General features: G+C 55.7%; 1 protein-coding gene across 6 annotated transcripts in view; it reads right to left on the bottom strand.

Moving 5' to 3' along the window:
* Window positions 1–20,261, bottom strand: part of LOC144931762 (dyslexia-associated protein KIAA0319-like protein) — a 30,977-nt gene that overhangs the window by 3,503 nt on the left and 7,213 nt on the right. For 4 of the 6 annotated variants that reach the window (XM_078856023.1, XM_078856021.1, XM_078856019.1 and 1 more), the window contains exons 3-19: window positions 17,156–17,500; window positions 15,578–15,676; window positions 12,633–12,730; window positions 11,409–11,496; window positions 10,559–10,651; window positions 10,065–10,197; window positions 7,346–7,451; window positions 6,627–6,749; window positions 5,973–6,096; window positions 5,398–5,530; window positions 4,420–4,568; window positions 3,661–3,812; window positions 2,690–2,828; window positions 2,201–2,360; window positions 1,677–1,822; window positions 724–846; window positions 354–450 (exon numbers count right to left, since the gene is read on the bottom strand). In XM_078856023.1, the coding sequence (XP_078712149.1) occupies window positions 354–450; window positions 724–846; window positions 1,677–1,822; window positions 2,201–2,360; window positions 2,690–2,828; window positions 3,661–3,812; window positions 4,420–4,568; window positions 5,398–5,530; window positions 5,973–6,096; window positions 6,627–6,749; window positions 7,346–7,451; window positions 10,065–10,197; window positions 10,559–10,651; window positions 11,409–11,496; window positions 12,633–12,730; window positions 15,578–15,676; window positions 17,156–17,500 (2,308 nt within the window). The remainder of the gene's footprint in view (window positions 1–353; window positions 451–723; window positions 847–1,676; window positions 1,823–2,200; window positions 2,361–2,689; window positions 2,829–3,660; window positions 3,813–4,419; window positions 4,569–5,397; window positions 5,531–5,972; window positions 6,097–6,626; window positions 6,750–7,345; window positions 7,452–10,064; window positions 10,198–10,558; window positions 10,652–11,408; window positions 11,497–12,632; window positions 12,731–15,577; window positions 15,677–17,155; window positions 17,501–20,261) is intronic. The other 2 variants (XM_078856020.1, XM_078856022.1) reach the window with 2 other exon arrangements.

Here is a 20,261-nt window from a genome sequence, read left to right as displayed (position 1 = left end):
GAGGGGATGCCCAGGACCGGTTCGGATAATCGTCACTCATGTTGGCCGTGTGCGAAAATCTAACTCAGGTCATCGGGTTTGTAGAGCAGCGCGCTACAAGCTACGCTACTACCGCGCACGTACACACACGTGTACACATTAATACATACACAAGCACACAGATGCACACACGCATAGAGTATACAAGAAGATGTACATCATCATTCATGCGCAGACACAAACAAAGACACACACACACACGTATGTGCGACGGGGATATCAGCGTGTCAGATTATGCACGGCGAGTGGGGGCGAGCTGTGTTTGGCGAGGGGGTGCCAGGAGCCGGTGAAGTATGGGTGGGGAGGCCTCCCACCTGCAGCGCCGGCAGCTGTAAGCCAGCAGCCAGACGGCAGCCCCGAGCGCCAGCGTCACCCCGAGCAGCGCCAGCCCCACGTACAGCACGCTCCAGTCTGCCGCGCCACCACAAGGAGCGGGGTGGGGGGAGGGAGGTGCGGAGGTGGGGGTCAGTCACAAGCGTGGGCAGTAGGGGGGTTGGGGGGTCCATGGAGAGGTGCTGGGGTGATCGCTCCCCCATTGACCCCGGGGTTTGAAAGGAGGGAGGGAGGAGGGAGAGAGTGATGGGGAGGAGTGAGCGGTGAATAAGTGAGGGGGAGAGATGGCAGAGAGGGAGGGATGGGGAAGAGGAGGGCAGGGGAGGGGAGGGAAGAGGAGGGAGGCCCCACCACAGTTGCTCTCTCCGTCCCCCAGGTGACTGCGCACGGGATCCTCCATCCAGAACGGCTGGCAGCGGCACGAGCGTGTCAGGCCGTCACAGTGGCCATGTCCCGAGCACGGAAGCTGGCACCCTGGCCGTGGGGGGGGGAGGGGGAGCAGGGTGGCGGGATATAAATACTCATCAATACGTGCACACACACACACAAAGATAAAGACAAAGATCCCCCGTATAGCCTTAACAGACTGTAGGGGCAAGTGCTGTTAGCGAGCACCTATGAAGGCCAGAATGGTACACGAGGGGGTGGGTGGCCAGCACCACGCCCGACCGCCTTTGTCTCCCCAGTGGCGATGTTTACACACCGCACCAGGTACTCATTTAAGGCTGAGTCGACCTAGGGGAGGCCCAGGACCGGTTCAGATAATCGTCACTGGTGTTAGCCGTGAGCGGGAATCGAACCCGGGTTGCCAGGTTCATAGCGCAGCGCGCTAACCGCTACACTACCGCTCCCCCACACACCGCTCCCCCACACACACACACATCTACACGTACACTCAGACGCACTCAACAGTACACTCATGCTTACAGTCATCCATCCACATTGAGCAGTACTTTCTATGTCTAGTTCAGGGTGGTGTGGGAGTGTGGGGTGTGCATGTGGGGAGTGTGCGCGGGTGTGTATTTTGTGTGTATCGGTGATTCCTGCTCACAGCCAACACCAGTGACGATTATTTGAACCGGTCCTGGGCCTCCCCTAGGTCGACTCAGCCTCAAAGGAGTATCTGGTGTGGTGTGTACACATCGCCACGACGGAGACAAAGGCCGTCGGCGTGGTGCTGGCCACCCACCCCTCGTGCGCCGTGCCAGCCTTCGTAAGTGCTACTCGCTAACAACACTTGCCCCAACAGTCTGTTGAGGCTATATGCGGGACTTTTGCCTGTGTTGTGCGTGCAGGCCGCTCACTCTGGGTGTCCACCCTCAGCATGGCGAAGGGCAGCAGCTCCCCGCCAGAACCGGCGAGCCGGCGGCGCAGCGAGCGCGACACGTTCAGGCCGGACAGAGCGCCACCTCCCTCCCCCATTCGCTCTGCGTGCAGAATCACGGCCGTGCTGGGGGTAGGGGGCATAGGTGGGGGCGGGGGGGGGCACGGGGTAGAGGGGGGGGCATGAAAGGTTACATTGAATCCGCGATGACGAGCAGATGTATGTGTGTTGGAGGCGCCCTCCGAAAGCCAAGGAGGACGGAGGAGTGACAACGAACGGAGCGCCGGGCGGCTAAAACACAGAGAGTTGGCACATGGGGAGCACCTGGCAGTCATCTCGGTTGGTTAACCCATAACACCTGGGTCTGTCCCGCGACCTCCTGCCAGCCTGGGACAAACGCCATGGGGATGGCACTGCAACTGAGTGTCGAATGGCGGTTGATGTTATTGTCTCTGCGCACGTGCTTGCGCGCGTGCGTGAGCCGGTGTGAGAATGCGCCGGCACCTGTCGTCGGCGAGGCTGCGCACGGCATGCACATGCACGAGCTGGTCCTGCAGGCCCAGCAGCAGCGCCAGCTTGCGCTTCAGCAGCTGCATGTGCCGCTCCAGAAGCTGAGGAGCATCCACCTCCAGCACCAGCTCCACCAGCGCGTCCCGCAGCGGGTCTGCCCCGGGGCGACAGGCGCGGGGGGGGGGGGGACACAGGCGGAAATGCGGGCAGGCAGGTAAGCAGGTAGGTACATAGCTAGACAGCCAGGCAGGTAGACTGCTAGCAAAGCAAGCATGTTCATAACAGGTAGACAGGTAGGCAGGTGGGCAGGTAGGCAGACGAGCAGACAGGCAGGAGTTCAGGCAGACAGGTACGCAAGTCAACGGACAGGTAGACGAGTTGGCAAACAGGCGGACAGGTCAGCAGACAGGCATGCAGGCAGGCAGGTCAGCTGCCAGAAAGACAGCTGGGCTTAGGATTAGTGAGTTGGCGAGGCCCACTTACCTTGCTGGACCTCCAAGTGTGCAGTGTCCGTGTGGGAGAGGCCACGCGCGTCCGTCACCGTGAGGTGGAACTGGTAGCTCCCCTCCACCACGTTACTCAGCAGCAGCACAGCCCGCGAGTCCGAGCCCTCCAGCACCTCCTGCCGGGTTCCAGCACGCACGGTCACGGTACGGAGCCCTACCCGGACCCTTCCTGGGATCCTGCCCGGACCCTTCCATGAATCTACTAGGACACCACTGGGACCCTGCCCAGACCCTAACCTGGGCTCTACTCAGGCCCTAGCTAGGCTCTACTCAGATCCTACCGGGACCCTACTTGGCCCCAATGTGGACTCTTCCGTGACCCCTGACCCCATTGCAATGCATGCACGAGCGTCAGTAGCATGGACAGCACCGTTGCGCTGGTGCTCGTATTAGTGCTGATGATTTTGCTGGCGTTAACGCTTGTGATAGCGATGATGGTGCTGGTGGTAGTGATTATTTTGTTGATCATGATTGTGTTAATGATGGTGTTATCACTCATGCTGATATTAGTGGCTGTGGGTGTATTAGTGATGGCGTAAGTGGTGGTGGTTGTATTCATGGGGAGCGGTGGCGCAGCGGATAGCGAGCTGCGTTACGAACCAAGCGACCTGAGTTCGATTCCCGCTCACGGCGAACACCAGTGAAAATTATCTGAACCGGTCCTGGGCCTCTCCTAGGACTGGGAAGTCAAAGGCGGCCGGGGTGTGGTGCTGGCCACCCACCTCCTCGTGTGTCATGCCGGCCTTCACAGGTGCTAACTAACAGCACTTTCCCCAAACAGTCTGTTAAAGGCTATGCAGGGCATCTTCATCTTTGTTATCACCCATGCTGTTGTCCGTACTGATGTTAGCGCTGGTGCTTGTGCTGGTGCTAGCGCTGGTGCTAGTGCTCGTGTTAGCGCTGGTGCTAGCGCTGGTGCCCGAGTCGGCGCTGGTGGCTGTGGCGCACCCCGGCAGCCGGGCTGGCCTCGTCGCGCTGCCAGCGGAAGCTGACGATGCCCTGGTCGTCGGACGAGAGCGAGCCGTTGAGCCTCACGACCCCCGCGGGCAGCGTCACCGTCACGGCGCCCCCCGCTCTCGACACCGGCCGCTCGTTCACCTCTAACGGGGAGGGGGGGTGGACGTGAGTGAGGGGGCGGCACAGGGGTCGTGAGGGTCAGGGAGGGTTCGCAGGTTCCCCGAGGGTCGTGGCCCAGTAAACTCTTAAACTAAACTCTTTTTTATTTTACCAGGTAAAGCCCACTGAGCTATATAGCTCTTTATCAGAAGTGACCTGGCCACAAATGGTAGCTCAACGAAGTGGCTTATCACGTGGAAATTTAGAACAGCCAAATAATCTAAAAGCATGTTGATTCTAGATGTAGAGAGAGAGAAAGAGACGCAAATCCCAAATATACAGGTGTCTGGGTCGGGATCGAACCCACGACCTCCTGTACATCAGGTGAGGTTGTTAACATCTCGCCACCGTGGCGTCCCTTGTGGAACGTTGGCCCAACAGTTCCACCCGCGTGCCAACGTGAATGTCTTCTGGGGAATGCTTGCGATTTGGCCACTCGCGAAGGACACACTGCGCTGCAAACAGACACCTTCCTGCCACACGCACGAACGCACGGAGGCACATTCGACCGAACGTGCACGCGCGCAGCGACTCGTACGGCGAGCGCGCTCGCCCCGACGACCCCGCGCCACACCCGGGGGTCGAACTCACCCTGCCGGACCGTGACGCTCACCACGTCGCTCGCCACCAGCCCCTTGGCGTCGCGCACCGTCAGGCGGAAGCCGTAGACCCCGACGCCCAGCCCGGCGACGCGCAGCTCCGGCCTGTCCACGCCCGTCAGGCGGGGGCCGTCGGGTCCACTGGCGCGCACGCGCAGAGAAAGACAAAGGTCCCCCATGTATCCCGCCCACCCGACTCGGGCAAGGGCACACGCAACCACGGCGAACTTAACACGGAAAGGCTTTCGCGACCCGTATTATTCACGATAACGCGTAAATATGTCGTAAACCCACCTCGCCCCAACACAGCCGATAAGTAATGTTCGTCACGTTGTGAATAAAACACACGACTTTGGCACTACACCGGCTGTGTGTTGGAGAGAAAACCCATAAGATTTACAATTGCAGTTAATGACGTTCCGCTGGTGATTACAGCAACCCGCTTCATCAGGCAATTGCCAGAATTGTCTGAAATTCTCCAATGACTGGCAGGTACACGACCTGTCCTCCCTACGCTGACAACTTTCTGCATTTTGGCCACTCGGCCAAAATGGCACCGGTGCACGGCTACGTGCACTTTGAGGCCACGTGAAATGTCGAAGGCTCGCTGGCAGGAGGCCACAGAACAGACCCAGGTGCCACGGGTTGACTGATTAAGATGACTGGCAGATACACCGCCTGTGCTCCCCACTGTGCCAACTCCACTCGTTGTTGTGAGCATTGCCGCTCCTCCGCCCTACTTTATTTCTGGAGGATGACCGCCTCCAATTGCTCAGCAACGTCCTTCACGAACCTCACAGAGGCCTATCCACAGAACCCGATCTTGACACCGCTGCTACCAGAGTCATCGGCAAGTCCATTGACCGACTGAGATGACCGGAAGATGCACCACCTTTGCTCCCCACTGTGCCAACGCACGTGCGGGCGCACACGCACACCCGCCCACACACACGCAGGAGCGGCCACTCACCTGGTTTTCTCCCACAGGTATCCCACGATGCCACGGTCGTCGTGGCTCCGCGAGCCGTCGAGCGTCGTGTCGGCCGACGGCGCAGTCAGCTCCTTGTCGGGCCCAGCGTCGGCCACGGGGGGCAGGTTCACCTCTGGTATCGCCACGGCAACCGGAGGGCAACAAGCGGCACAGCCGGGAGGTGGCGGTGGGGGGCAGACGGTGTTACACAGCCGCTCACCTGTCCCCACCGCTCCCCTCTTCTACCACTGACCTGTTGCGCCTTGCCACTCACTTGGCTTCTCTCCACAGCTCGCCCATCACCCACCTCTCCAGTTACCTCACCTCACCTCTGACCTGTCCCACCTCTCACCTGCCTCACCAGCCTCACCGCTCACCTGCCTTAACCCTCACCAGTTTCACCCCTCGCCTGTTCCACCAAACACCTATCTCGCCCCTCGCCTGTCTCATCCCTCAACCGTCCTCACCCTTTGCCTGTCTGACCGCTCACCCGCCTCACCCCTCACCCGTCTCGCCCATCGCCCGCCTCGGTTCCCCCCCACCCGCCCGGCCCTGCGTGTGCCCCCGCCGCTCACCTGGCTGCACGATGACGCTGACCTGCGCCGTGTCGTGCTGACCCGCCACGTCGGCCACCGTGAGCTGGAACACGTACTCGCCCTCCTGCAGCGCCGACAGGTGCAGGTACGGCGTGCGCACTCCCTGCCACGCCGCGTCGCCACGCCGTCACATTGACACCGTCATCGCACTTTTATGAACGTTACTTAGTTGTTTACATTTATTTACTTACTGTTAGCGACTCGGTTACCTTAATGGAGGTTTTTTTTTGGTTAGATAGAGTAAATATGAGCCTTTAAACCCGCCACCACCTGATACAGCCAGTTAGAAAAGTTTGTCACGTAAACAAAACATGCCTATTAGTTACTAGTTCAGCACACCGGTGTGTTGGAGAGTAAACCTGCAATGTTTACAATTCCAGCACCGCGACGTTTCGCTGGTGATTACAACAACCAGCATCATCAGGCTGTTGTAACCTGCTGACCCGCCCCGACCAGACGTTTGTGAAAAAGAGCTTTACGGCTCATCGGATTTTTTTCTGCAGTCTAAAGAAATATTCTGATAAAAAAAAAATTAGATTCTGGTGGGGGTCAAAACTCCACGTCGCACGTCTGAGCAGCAGCGACGATGGCGCGTGACTGGCGGAGCCTGCGGTGTCACCGACTGCCGCTCACCTGCATGTTCACCACCTTGATCTGGCTGCTGGGGCTGATGGCCCACTCGTACGTGGTGACGGCGTGGTCGTCGGCGCTCTGGTTGCCGTTCAGAGTCAGCTCACTCTGTGGTAGGGTCAGCACCTGTGGGACACCGGGCACGGGGTGGGTGGGTCGGGGGTGGGGGGGGGGGCTCGCGTTTAATAACGGGGTCCCCACACGAGGTCACCGTCCGGTGTTGGGGGTCACCAGGATCGTGCCCGAGGTTTAAAGCTGTCGTCCTTCGCCTGGATTGTGCATTTACCTGGATTGTGCCATTACCTGGATTGTACCATTACCTAGATTGTTCAATTACCTGGATTGTACCATTACCTGGATTGTTCAATTACCTGAATTGTACCATTACCTGGATTGTGCCATTACCTGGATTGTGCAATTACCTGGATTGTACCATTACCTGGATAGTACCATTACCTGGATTGTACCATTACCTGGATTGTGCAATTACCTGGATTGTACCATTAACTAGATTGTACCATTACCTGGATTGTACCATTACCTGGATTGTACCATTACCTGGATTGTACCATTACCTGGATTGTACAATTATCAGCATTGTATCATTATCTGGATTGTTCAATTACCTGGATTGTACCATTACCTGGATTGTACAATTATCAGCATTGTATCATTACCTGGATTGTACCATTACCTAGGAGGGTATGTTCGACTGCTGTTACCTGGGTGGGCCCCGCGTCGGCCACTGGAGGTCGGTCAACAGGGCGCGTCACCGTCACATTCGCCTCCGTGGAGTCACTCACTCCGTCCGTGTCAACCACAGTCAACCTGTCAAAGACAAAGATCCTCCGTATTAAGCCTTAACAGACTGTTGGCGCAAGTGCTGTTAGCAGATGTTCTTGCTTGGACCCGGCATGCATCCATGATGTTGTGTGGATGCGCCGATGCCGTAACAGCGTGTTGGTAATTACAAGCCCATGGGCTGCACAAAAATCTAGCTAGCAGCTTCCTGCCGTTGTAATGGAGCTGATCTGGCCCATGCCTTCCATGCCTTCCAATCACTCCAGACCAGGTGCCAGCAACTCGGGCATTGAAGTCACCCAAGAAGATAACTTTATCACTTTAGCTAGCACCTGTGACAGGAGGTCATAGAAGGCATCTGACTCATCGGCCTTGCCTGCATCCCTCCATGGATGTTCACCTTGGGTGGGGGCATAAGTTACCACAACCACCATTCCTTGCCTCTGGTTGATGGGAAGGCGAGCCCAAAGTAGCCTGGGGCTTACAGCTTCCCACACCTCACCGCCACGCTCCCACGCCCCCTTCATTCTTTTGTTCAGAAGAAGAGACACTCCCTGTTGTTTGGTAGTCTCCTGCCCCGAGTAGAGGACTGTCCACCCCTCATGGTGGCAGGAGCCAGAGCCGGTCCACCGGACCGCCTGAATACCACAGAGATCCAGGCGGTACCGGTCCAGCTCCCGACAGAGGAGTGGCAGCCTCTCCTCTGCAGTGAGCGTTCGAACATTCCACGTGGCCACCCGTAGTAGTTTTTTGTTGTTTCTGGAGGAACCCCGAGGGTAAGGATTCAGTCTCCTGGCTCTGCCAAATGGGGTTTAGTCAGGGGACGTCATCAATGCCTGTCCCCCCGGGGCCTCTGGCACAAGCTTAATTAAATGTTTAATGTTTCAATCGTGGTTTGGTGGTGATTAATTGAAGGTGGAGGGGTTACCAGCCCCTCGCACCCATCCAGAACCCCCATTGGGCCGCTGTGGTGATTACAAACGCCATGGGGGGAAAGGCTAATTTAAATTGGCCCTCCCCCCACGGCACTGAACAACCACAGCGTTGCCGTCCGGCACCAACGAGGAGGTAGGGGGTTGTTTTTGCCGGACTTATATACGTACACTCATATATATATACTGTATATAAGAAATACCTCTGCAGCCTTGAACAGACTGTTGGGGAAAGTACCGTTAGCAAGCAACTGTGAAAGCCAGCATGGCACACGAGAGGGAGGGGTGGTCAGCACCGCACCCGGCCACCCGGCCGTCTTTGTCTCCCCTATACTGATGTTTTACTCACTGCACCAGGTACTCTTTTATGGCTGAGTCGACCTAAGACAGACCCAGGAATATTTCAGATATAAGTTGAAATTGTGTATGTGGTAATAAGCGTGTGTCGGTGTGTACATGATGATGAGTGTGTGTCGGCGTGTACGTGATGATGAGTGTGTGTCGATGTGTACGTGATGATGAGTGTGTGTCGATGTGTACGTGATGGTAAGTGTGTATCGGTGTGTTCGTGATGGTCAGTGTGTGTTGGTGTGTAAGTAATGGTGTGTGTCGGCGTGTACGTGATGGTGAGTATCGGTGTGTACGTAATGGTGAGTAGGTGTTGGTGTGTACGTGATGATGAGTGATGAGTTTGTTTCAGTGTGTGCGTGATGGTGAGTGTGTGTTGGTGTGCAAGTAATGGTGTGTGTCGGTGTGTACGTGATGGTGAGTGTCGGTGTGTACGTGATGGTGAGTGTGTGTCGGTGTGTACGTGATGATGAGTGATGAGTTTGTTTCAGTGTGTGCGTGATGGTGAGTGTGTGTTGGTGTGCAAGTAATGGTGTGTGTCGGCGTGTACGTGATGGTGAGTGTCGGTGTGTACGTAATGGTGAGTGTCGGTGTGTACGTGATGGTGAGTGTCGGTGTGTACGTGATGGTGAGTGTGTGCTGGTGAGGCTGTGAGGCCGGCTATGCGTTGGCTGTGCCAGGGCGTGGGTGCGGTCACGGTGAGCCACAACCGCACCCAGCCAAGCCGGTCTGTCGGCACCATCACTGGGCCGCCCCGGGCTGGATCAGGGCTAGCGGGGTCGGCATGGGGGGGGGGGTGTCGGAGCGTGGAGCGGGGGGGAGGGGCGGGGTAGATGGGTGCCCGTGCCCGGGGGCAGCTGGGGCCGAATTCCTCACTCGGCACGTTCGCGAGCCACTCGGCACGCTGACAGGATCGCTCTTCCACGTGCTCGTCTCGACGTTGGAGGAGAGTGAGCCAGCGGACGGCTTCAGGAGTCACGCAGTCAATTTATGAAACGCTGCTGGGGCGAGTGATCTAAGCGGGCAGTGGTGTCACTGTGTGGTCCTCGGTTCGAGATGTGGCCTCACGTGGAGGTGCACAGACTCGCACAGAGACCCGCAGATGGAAGCCCGTGGTGGCGTTGCCACGTGGTCCGCGGTTAGAGATTGGTGGCTGCAGTCGCCCCCAACCCCCTACCCACCCCCCCCAACTCTCGCCCATCGGTGCAGAGGAGATATCCGCGCAACATTCCGGTGACTCCCGGCCACTGTCGCAGGCGGAGGCTACCCCGGCGGTCTCTCCGAGCCTCTCCACCGGTTTAACAAAATGCGCAAGTAGCGCGTGTGTTCCTGTGCGAGTGCGGCGGCGGGGGCGGCTGACCGAAAGGCGTAGGATCCGGGCACCAGGTTGATGAGGCTCAGCACGGCAGTGTCCCCGGCACCCCCCGACTCCTGCGGAGGTCCCCGCACCTGCTCCCAGCGGTAGCTCGCAATGCCATCGTCGTCCTGGCTCTCTACGCGCACCACCGTGGGGAGAAGCGCGTCGCGTCATTGCACTGGGGCCATTGGTACATTCACATTCAGGGCCCCTGGGACATTCACATTCAGGGCCCATGGGATATTCACATTAGGGGCCCCTGGGACATTTTATGAAAAATAATTATTTGTTTTTGACAGAGCGTCCTTCCCGCCAGGGTGTTTCAGAGCACTTTACCCAACGCGATACAACAAAGTAATCGATTGACATTGTGCGTGCATATGCGCGTCACCGGTGTACCACGGCAAAGTTCCAGGCGTACCGCCGTGTTTTTTTAATTATAGGAAAGGAAAGAACCTCCAGCGCAGTGGGAGGCTGTTAGGGTCGGAGTCACTCACGGCTGCCGTCGATGAAGGTGGAGGCTGTGGGTAGAGTGAGCTCCTGCGATCGGGGCAGAGCCACAGCCACGGGGGGCTGGTTCACGCGGGGGGCTACATGCGCGCACAAAGACAAAGGTCCCCCGTATAGCCTTCAGAGGGTTTTGGGAGCAAGTGCTGTTCGCGAGTGGCACCCACGAAGGCCGGCACGGCACACGAGGGGGTGGGTGGCCGGCACCACGCGCACGCACGCACACACACGCACACACGCGCACACACGCACACACACGCACGCACACACACACGCGCACACACATGCACGCATGCACACACACGCACACATGCACACACATGCACGCACGCACACACATGCACGCACGCACACACACGCGCACACACACGCACGCACGCACACACATGCACGCACGCACACACACACATGCACACACATGCACGCGCACACACACACACGCGCACACACACGCACACACATGCACGCACACACACACATGCACACACATGCACGCACGCACACAAGGATGGTGCTCTGCGTGGAGAGCGGTAGTGTAGAGGTGAGAGCGCTGCGCTACAAATCCGGCAACCAGTGTTCGATTCCAGCTCACAGCCAACATCTGTGTCTGAACCGGCCCTGGACCTTCCCTAGGTCGACTCAGCCTGAAACGAGTACCTTGTGCGGTGTGTAATCATCAGCACTGGGGAAACAAAGGTGGCGAGGCCTGGTGTCGGCCACAGCACCCCGTCATAGTTTTGCCGTGGCGGCCTTCATTAGGTGCTTCATAACTGCACTTGCCCCGACAACCCCTTAAAGGCTATCCAGGGGAACCTTTGTCTGTGTGCGTGCGCGTCTCACCGGGGTTTATGGTCACGTTGCTGAACGCCTCTCCGAACTCGAGCGGTCCCGTCACCGTGATCCGGAACACGTACTTCCCGGCCGACAGCTGCGGACAGAGACACAGGCGGCACCGGGACTGTGACGCGACAACGACATCAGCAGCAGCAGCAGCAGTTGTGACCACCATCATCATCATCATCGTCAGCCAAGATAGATCCGCTGCTGGATGAAGGCGTCTCCAAGCAGCTGCCGTCTCTCATGGCCTCGCGACGTAACGATCCACCGAGCGCCCGCCCACAAGCCGATTCCATCGCTCTGTCTCCACGGCGGAGCGTGTATAAACAAAAATAACAATAATCATGTCTTTGTAAATGTGATGGCCTTGTCGGGTGGTGGAGGGTTATGACACGAATTTTGGCTTAAAACTACCACGACTGCTACCGCCTGGCTGAACCCAAAAACGCGGTGGCTAGGGGATGCTAACGACCTCGCCTGGTATACAGGAGGTCGTGGGTTCAATCCCGACCCTGACGCCTGCTGTGTATTTGGAGTTTTCCGGGTCCTCCGGGTTTTCCCCTTCACATTTAGAATCAACATCGCCACGAGTATTTGGCCGCTATAAATGTCCACAACATGAGCCACTGCGTTGAGCTACCATTTGTGGCCAGGTCACTTCTGAGAAAGAGCTACAAAGCAGCTCAGGGCGATCTTACCTGTTAAAATAAAAAAATTGTAACTTTAAGGATAGTTTTTTTTAAACAAACATGGATGTACATAGGGCTGCGTTTGTGCATCTCTTGAGAGCTCTCGGTTGGAGGCCCGTGGGACAGAGTTGGCGGTTGCACGGCAAGTCGGGCGGCGAGTAATTGGGCTGTAATCACACACGCCGCACCATCAGCACATTCCTCCACACACACCGGCGGGCGGAGGACACGGTTATTGGGGTTGGGGGTTCAGGGGCGGGTGGGGAGGTGAGGGGGGGGCCACGGGCAGCTGGCGGTCCCCACGTGACGTGCACTCTACGCGACGACACGTACTCTCTGCGTTACAGGCAACCTCCACTGCAGGTACTCCACTCCACGTGTCCCCGCGTGTCCGCATCTCACCCCCTCTTCACGCACAACTCCATCCAAGCCCGGGGGAGAGAGAGGACGGCGTTGTTGGGAGGTAGTGGGGGTGGGGCAGTCTGGGAGCGGACACCTACCTGGAACACCTACCAGTGTGGGGGTGGGGGGGACCTACCTGGGAGAGACGGAGCGTGCTCGTGTGCTCCCCTTCGATGAGTCCACTGAGCTCCGCTGGGTGACTCATGAGAGTCCACACGAAGTCGTACGTGTAGCCTGCACCCACGTGGTGTGGGAGGGGGGGCACGGGGAGGCACGAGAGAGGAGAAGAGAGGGAACGCACAGCAGACATGGGCGACGGTGGCAGATATAAGGGCGCGATCTTTACCGGACCCACTGAACGTACAACGCCGTGATGGCTCTTACACAAACACACACACGAATAAAGATCCCCCTGTTGGGGCAAGGGCTGTTATGGAGTCTATATAAAGGCCGGAACTGCACACGAGCGGGGAGGGTAGGTGGCCAGCAGCACGCCCGGTCGTCTTTGTCTCTCTCAGTGGCGATGTTTCCACACCGCACCGGGTACTCATTTCAGGCTGAGTCGACCTAGGGGAGGCCCAGAAGTAGTTCTTGGCCAGTGTGATTGATTGCGATTTGAAATTAAACTTGGGTCGCCGCGTCCGGAGCACAGTGTGCAGCGCTGACCACAACATACACTCCCACACATACAGAGCAACACACGCACACACAACACACACATGAGATGCACAACGCTTATGTACACGTATATGAAGTATTTGGTGATGCTGCTGCTTCGTTGGCAGTGGTGCACGGGGGCTAATGAAAAAAAATCTCTGCAGATTTGTCAACAGTAACCCTTGAGGTGTGGGCTTGGGAAAAAATAGATAAATAAATAATAGGTGAAGCCTCTGGCGATGGCCCATTCTTCATAGCACATAGGTCACAGACGCACACAGATAGAGACACACACACTCACGCACACACAACACTCACATACATAACACTCAAACACACAACACTTACACACTCACACCACACTCACACAACACTCACACACACAACACTCACACACTTACACCACACACACAACACTCACACACGACACTCTCACCACACTCACAACACTCACACAACACTCATACACACAACACGTACACACACTATGCACACCACACAGACAACACTCACGCACACACAACAGCAATCGTACTTGATACAGCAATCGTGCTGTGACTGTTCCACCTGAAGACGGAAGCTTGTGTTGCCTCCGAAACGTCGTGATTTATTATTTTATTTTATTTCTATTATTACTTTTATTAATTTTATTTTTTACCTACGTGACTTTACCGAAAAAACCTAAGAGTATGAATCCTTGCAGTCACGAAAGCTTCAAATCTAGAATAAACAAGAAACATTGGTCCGACGTTGGGTCCAACGGTTCCAAACACATGCCAATGTTGGCGCAATACTGGAATGTTTAATGGATATCTGCATCTTTGAAGGGGGGGGGTTCGCTGCAGTGTGTGGACGATAGCCAGGCACGTAGCGGGTGGGGGGGGCTAATCCCACGTGTGTGATTAGGTACAGGGACATAATCTGCCAACTCGGCACTTCCGGGTTTGGCACCTCATTGAGAATGCCCGCAGTAGTGCGTGTCGAAAGAGACCCAGGGGACCGCACAGGTCGACGGTACCCCACGTGACCCGGGGTCACACCAAGTTGACCCCGAGTTGACCCCGAGTCCGGCCCTGATGTCCCCTCCATTCTACGCAATTTGCGAGCCTCTCGCTTGAGCGGGACAGCTCTGTCACATAAACTCTTCCGGGTCAAAGGTTCAAGACCGTGTTTCTGTTGAATGTGATTTTTTCTTTAAATTATATGCTGAATGTTGAAATTAAATATGAAAAACACATTTCTGCTTCCTACCACGTTATTTAGTGATGTATTTCCTCTCTGCCTGACTCCTACATAAACAATTCAGAAACACTATGGCTGGTTTAGTTCAGTTTGTTCACGTACGATTGCGCACCCTGGGTAGGAACGTTCCAAATCTCTATCTTTGAGGGCAAGGGGTGATGCGGGAGAGGGCGGTGTTTGAGGTGGTGGGGGTAGGGCGATGGTACAGAAGAGTGAAAACACCAAAAAACTAAAATATAACAGCGAATCCATTCAAAGAAGGAACATTCATCACAATAACAGTATCAGGCGCAGGCAGCTTAAACTCCCGGAAACAGCGTGAAAACACCAAACGTCAATATGCAAATTGCAAGGTGGCCGACAGATAAGTCGAGCAACCAGCGGGAGACAAACGCTGGCCCAGAAAACTCCGCCAAGCTCACGGGCCCAAAAACTTCCGTGGACGACAGAGAAAAAAACGTGGCAACACGGAGCGGCGACAACTCGTGGTCGCGCTCGGGTGACGCGACTCGTGGCGGAGACGGCGGCACAGCGTGCGACGACGGCGGCAGCACCGCGCACGCCGCTCCCCGGTGGCGCACTTGGCCCAGACACCCGCACCGACGCGGCAAAGCGTGCGAGATGCCGCTGCGCCGCTCGCCACAAAGGCAGAGACGGTGCCCCGTGTAGCCTGTGACGGACTGGCTGCCGGGGCAAACGCCGCCAGCCAGCGATGCCTACGAAGGTGGCCACGGTGCACGAGGCGGGTGGGTGGTCAACACCCACGCCCGGCCGGCCTTTTCCTCCCCGGTGCCGACGTTTACGCACCGGGTAATATTACAAGGCTGAGTCGACCTAGGGGAGGCCCAGGATCGAGCGCCACCCCACCGCTCACAAACACAGATACAATTACACAACAGCCGTCAATCGCCACTAAGTGGCAGTGAAGTGACCGCCACGGTTGTGCCAGGCTAGGTGCACCTTGAGGCCGTCACGTGAAGTGTGGAAGGCTTGCTGCCGGCAGAAGCTCACGGGACAGACCCAGGTGCTATGGGCTGACTGGCTGAGATGATTGGCAGATGCACCACCTGCGCGCCCCCTCTGTGCCAACTCGCTGTATTTTAGCCGCAGGGTGGGAAAACAAACCAACACACACACGTTGACACACATTCAGTACACACACTCCCCCCCCACACCACGCACCTGGAGGAGGAGGAGGTGAGGCCGTCACGTTGATCCAGATGTCGTTTATTGGCAGCGTCACCTCCACGAGGCTGGGCAGCTCCAGTGCCAGGCGCTTCACTGCGTGTCACAGAGACAAAGATCCCCCGCGTAGCCTTCAACAGATTCATCTTCTTGGTTCTTTCGGTAAAGTCACGTAGAAGGGAAATAATAATTTTTTTTTAAAATAAAACATAATAAAATAATTATCACGACGTTTCGGCCACAATGTAAGCAGCCGTCCTCAGGTGAAGAACAGGTCTGTCGGGAAGACAGCGTCTGAATGAAACACCCCAAGCTTGGAGCGTATATTTAAGCTGCGTTGGAGGGGGAAGAGCGCCTTGACAAAAGAATTTGCATATCAAGAGGAATTTAGCATTTTTATGGGAAATGCAGATTGTTGGGGAAGGGGCCGTTGGCGCGCGCCTACGAAGGCCGGCACTGGCACACGAGAAGGTGGCCGGTGACCAGCACAACAGCCCAGTGCCGATGTTTACAAACGACACCGGCTACTCATTTGAGGTCGAGTCGACCTTGGGGAGGCCCAAGACCGGTTCAAATATTGAAACTGTTATTGGTCGTGCGCGGAAATCGAACTCGGGTGACCGGGTTTGTTGTGCTCACCACTGAGCTATCTCTGTGACTCACACAGGCACGCGTGCACACATACATACACACACATACACACACACGAGGAAATGCTGCGATGCTAATTCTTCAATTGTATTCATTTTTTGCACATGGCAATGCCAGGCATTAAGTAACAATAAAACCTAAAGAACCAAGGAGAATGGATTCCTGCAGTCACGAAAGCTTAAAATCAAGATTGAAAGTAACAATAACTGACTATATGCTTGTTTGTTTGCATTAATCAGCCTAAAGCTATATTTTTGTTCCTGTCACATAACATACATTTGGTAATTTATTCGGAGTGAATTTTTAAACAATGTTGCGAATCAACTTTTGTGAATGGAAATACATTTTTATTCCAAATTGGTTGTTGTTTGCACGGATTTAGATTATTCCTGTAATGCAGTTATTTTTTTCTCTGATTTCAATTCGCTTCGTTGTTGGATATTACTTTTGTACATTTTTTTGTATTGTTATTGGAACTTGCTGACACACCCCAACTAGAAATCTGCGAAAAGAGCTTCATAGCTCATCGGATTCCTCCAGGATAAATGAAGAATTCTGATTCATAATTTTAGTGACCCTGGCCCACTCACTCACGTGAAGAAGGTGACATTCCATCCTGGTCTCTTTAGTTCTCAAACTAACACCGGAATGAGTTGACTTGAAGGGGGGTGCGAGGGGGGGGGCTTAGTCTTCAGCTGCAGTGGCGGTGGGGGGAGGAGGGGGGGGAGGTGGGGGGGATGGGGGGGGGCGGTGCCGCGTTCAGGAGTCGAACCCAGGTAACCGCGGCTGTTACCCAGGTGACGCTACAAACAGCAGCTTCAGCAGCGCACTCTGCTGCAGGCATAGTGGGGGGGTGGGGGGGAGTGGTACGTGGTGGGTAAGAGGCGGTACAGGTGCGACCGCGTGGGGGCCAGGTAGACGCACCTTGCCTCCCGTCACCGTCGCCACTCGTGGGGGGCTCGCCGGTGGTGACGGGGGGCCCCGCCGTGCCGTTAGGGCCCCCGCCGCGCGCCTCCGAGGGGACGGTGGTGGCGCCCCCCGCGGGGCCGGGCTCCGCGGGACCCCCATTAGGGGGGGCTCCTCCGTCAGGAGCGGGGGGAGGGCCCCCCTGCCCCCCGCTGGTGAGCCCCTGGCGGGGCTCCAGGGTGGAGCTGCTGGGGGAGGGGGCGGGAGCCCCCCCCGGCTCCGCTCGCGTCTGCCGCCGGTAGTCACGCGAGGATCGGGAGCCCCCCAATCGGAGCCCCCCCCGAGCCTCCACGGTGAAGGCTGCTGAGCACAGACAGAGGTGGGGGGGGGGCAGGGGGGACAGCCGTGTTGTACGTACGTATGTTGAACTTCTTTCGCGCCGTACGAAGCCAACCGTGCTAACTGGAGAGGTTCGAAAAAGAAATGAGTTTTCAATCGAGTGTCAGCGAGCTCCCATGCTCATGTGGCGTGTCGCGTGAAGTTTAGTTTGCGACTGAATTTTTCCACGAGACGGGGATAGCCTCACACACGGCACCAGAGTGAGCTGGCCCTCGCCTGTCAGTGCGTGTGTTGGTGTGCAAAAGTTGTAGTGTATGTGATGTGTGTCATTGTCTTGGTATGTGTGTGTGTGTGTGCTTGACGATAATCACATTGTGTAATTATCGTCAAGTGTTGTTTCCTAATTGCTTACGCCTCAAAAGTACAGAAAATGGCTATTATTACCCACAAACTTTGATTTTGTGACCAGGACCCAAAAGCAAAGTCAATAATCCACTCCAAGAATAACACTGTGTAACAAAAACATATTTTTTTCGTTCCTGGGTAGTAAGTGGTATTTCCTAATTACTTATACCTCAAAAGTACAGAAAAATTATTCCCCACAAACTTTGCTTTTGTGTTCAGGACAGTGATATTTTGAAATGTACCTATTTTCAATGAGAAAACGCGGTGTGCATTTGTGTCTTTCGTTCACATAAAGTCCTGGTCACAGAAGCAAAGTTTGCGGGGAATAATAATAGCCATTTTCTATACTTTTGAGGCATAAGCAATTAGAAAATAACACTTACTACCCAGGAACAAAAATTGTGTTACATAGTGTTATCTGAACTAGTCCCTGGGCCTCCGCTAGGTCGACTCGGCCTCAAATGAGTAGCTGGTGCGATGTGTAAAACACCGCCACTGCGGAGACAATGCCGATGTTTACACACCACACGAGGTTCTCATTTGAGGCAGAGTCAACCTAGGGGAGACCCAAGACTGGTTCAGAAAAGAATCACCGGCGTTGGTTCGTAGTCCAGCTACACTCCCACTCCACGTACACACACAAAGATAAAGACAAAGATCCCCCGTATAGCCTGTAACAGACTGTTGGGGCAAGCGCTGTTAGCGAGCACCTCTGAAGGCCAGAACGGCACACGAGGGGGTGGGTGGCCAGCCCCACGGCCGACCGACTTTGTCTCTCCATTGGCGATGTGTATACGTGTGTGTGTAAACACACACACGTGTGTGTACACACACACACGTACACATATCTACAGGGTGAAGAAGAGCCACTGAGTGTTGGTGACATCACCACGGCACTTGTGCCGAAGGCTGTGGGGGCCACGTGGAGGAGACGGGAGGACAGAGCCCCGCCAGCGGCTTCACCGCATTCACTGCGCTCCTTCCAGCCCCCATCGCGGAGCGGTGGCGCAACGGTTAGCGCGCCACGAACCCGGCGACCCGAGTCCGATTACAGCTCACGGCCAACACCCAGTGACGATTATCTGAACCGGTCATGGGTCTCCCCTAGGTCGACTCGGCCTCAAATTAGTACCTGGTGCGGTGTGTAAACATCGCCACTGGGGAGAAGAAGGCGGCCGGGCGTGGTGCTGGCCACCCACCCCCTCGTGTGCCGTGCCGGCCTTCATAGGTGCTCGCTAACAGCACTCTGCTCAAGAGTCCGTTCAGTCTATGCGGGGGATCTTTGTCTTTGTTTACCTTCACAGGTGCTCGCTAACAGCACTTGCCCCAACAGTCTGTTGAGGCTACATCGGGGATCTTTGTCTTTGTGTCTCGGAGGCGGCTCACATTCGATTCCTGGCCACGGTCAGCGCTCAGTGGGAGGATATCTAAACTAGTCCAGGGCGCTCTCACCCGACGTCAACTTTGTCTTTAACGAGTTACTTGGTGCGGTGTGTAAACACCGCCACTGGGGAGACAAAGGTGGCCGGGTGTTGGTGCTGGTCACCCATCCTCTCGTGCGCCATTCCGGCCTTCATAAGTGCCACTCGCTTACAGCACTTGCCCCTAAAAGTATGGTATATTTAAACGGGTACCTTTGTCTTTGTGTGTCAGCGAGTGTGTGTTGGGCGTGGTTCTGGCCACCCCACACCCTCGTGTGCGGTGCCGGCCTTCGTAAGTGCAACTCGCTAACAGCACTTGCCCCAACAGCCTGTTGAGGCTATACGGGGGGGGGGGGGCTTGAACCTTTATCTTTGTGGCCCCGGGCCAGGATGTGATAACGAATTCTCGATGTTCAAGAGCTCTCGCGAGGAGCAGCTGCCCCCTCCAGCGCCAGCAGCCAGCTCACGTGACCCAACAAATAACAGCAGCAGCAGCAGCAGCTCTTTCCTCGTAGCTGACTGTGAATACGACACTCGGCTACCCAGGATACTCGATCCTCATTGTCAGCAGGGACCTGCCAAGTTTTTACACTATGAGATCTCTTTTACCAGTGGCAAAATATAGTAGTAGGTTTTTACCATTTTAAACTGGTACAAAACTGACACCTTTATTCAAGGCATCATGTTTGCAATAACCACAACACAAGTAGTCAAAAAAGCAAACAAAAAGAAGCAACTCTGATAATGATAATAATATGCACTGTCCTTGAAGTTGATTGGTCCACACCCGAGACGGCTTTCTTTAGAGCCTAGTCCCCATTGGTGTTGCTTCTTTTTGTTTGCTTTTTTGACTACTTGTGTTGTGGTTATTGCAAACATGATGCCTTGAATAAAGGTGTCAGTTTTGTACCAGTTTAAAAGGGTAAAAACCTACTACTATGACCTGCCAAGTGGTTGTA

This window comes from Lampetra fluviatilis, chromosome 4 (genome assembly GCF_964198595.1).
Source record: "Lampetra fluviatilis chromosome 4, kcLamFluv1.1, whole genome shotgun sequence".
NCBI classification, from domain to species: domain Eukaryota; kingdom Metazoa; phylum Chordata; class Hyperoartia; order Petromyzontiformes; family Petromyzontidae; genus Lampetra; species Lampetra fluviatilis.
Note: the sequence above shows the minus strand (reverse complement) of the source record. Positions and strands in the feature narration are given on the sequence as shown.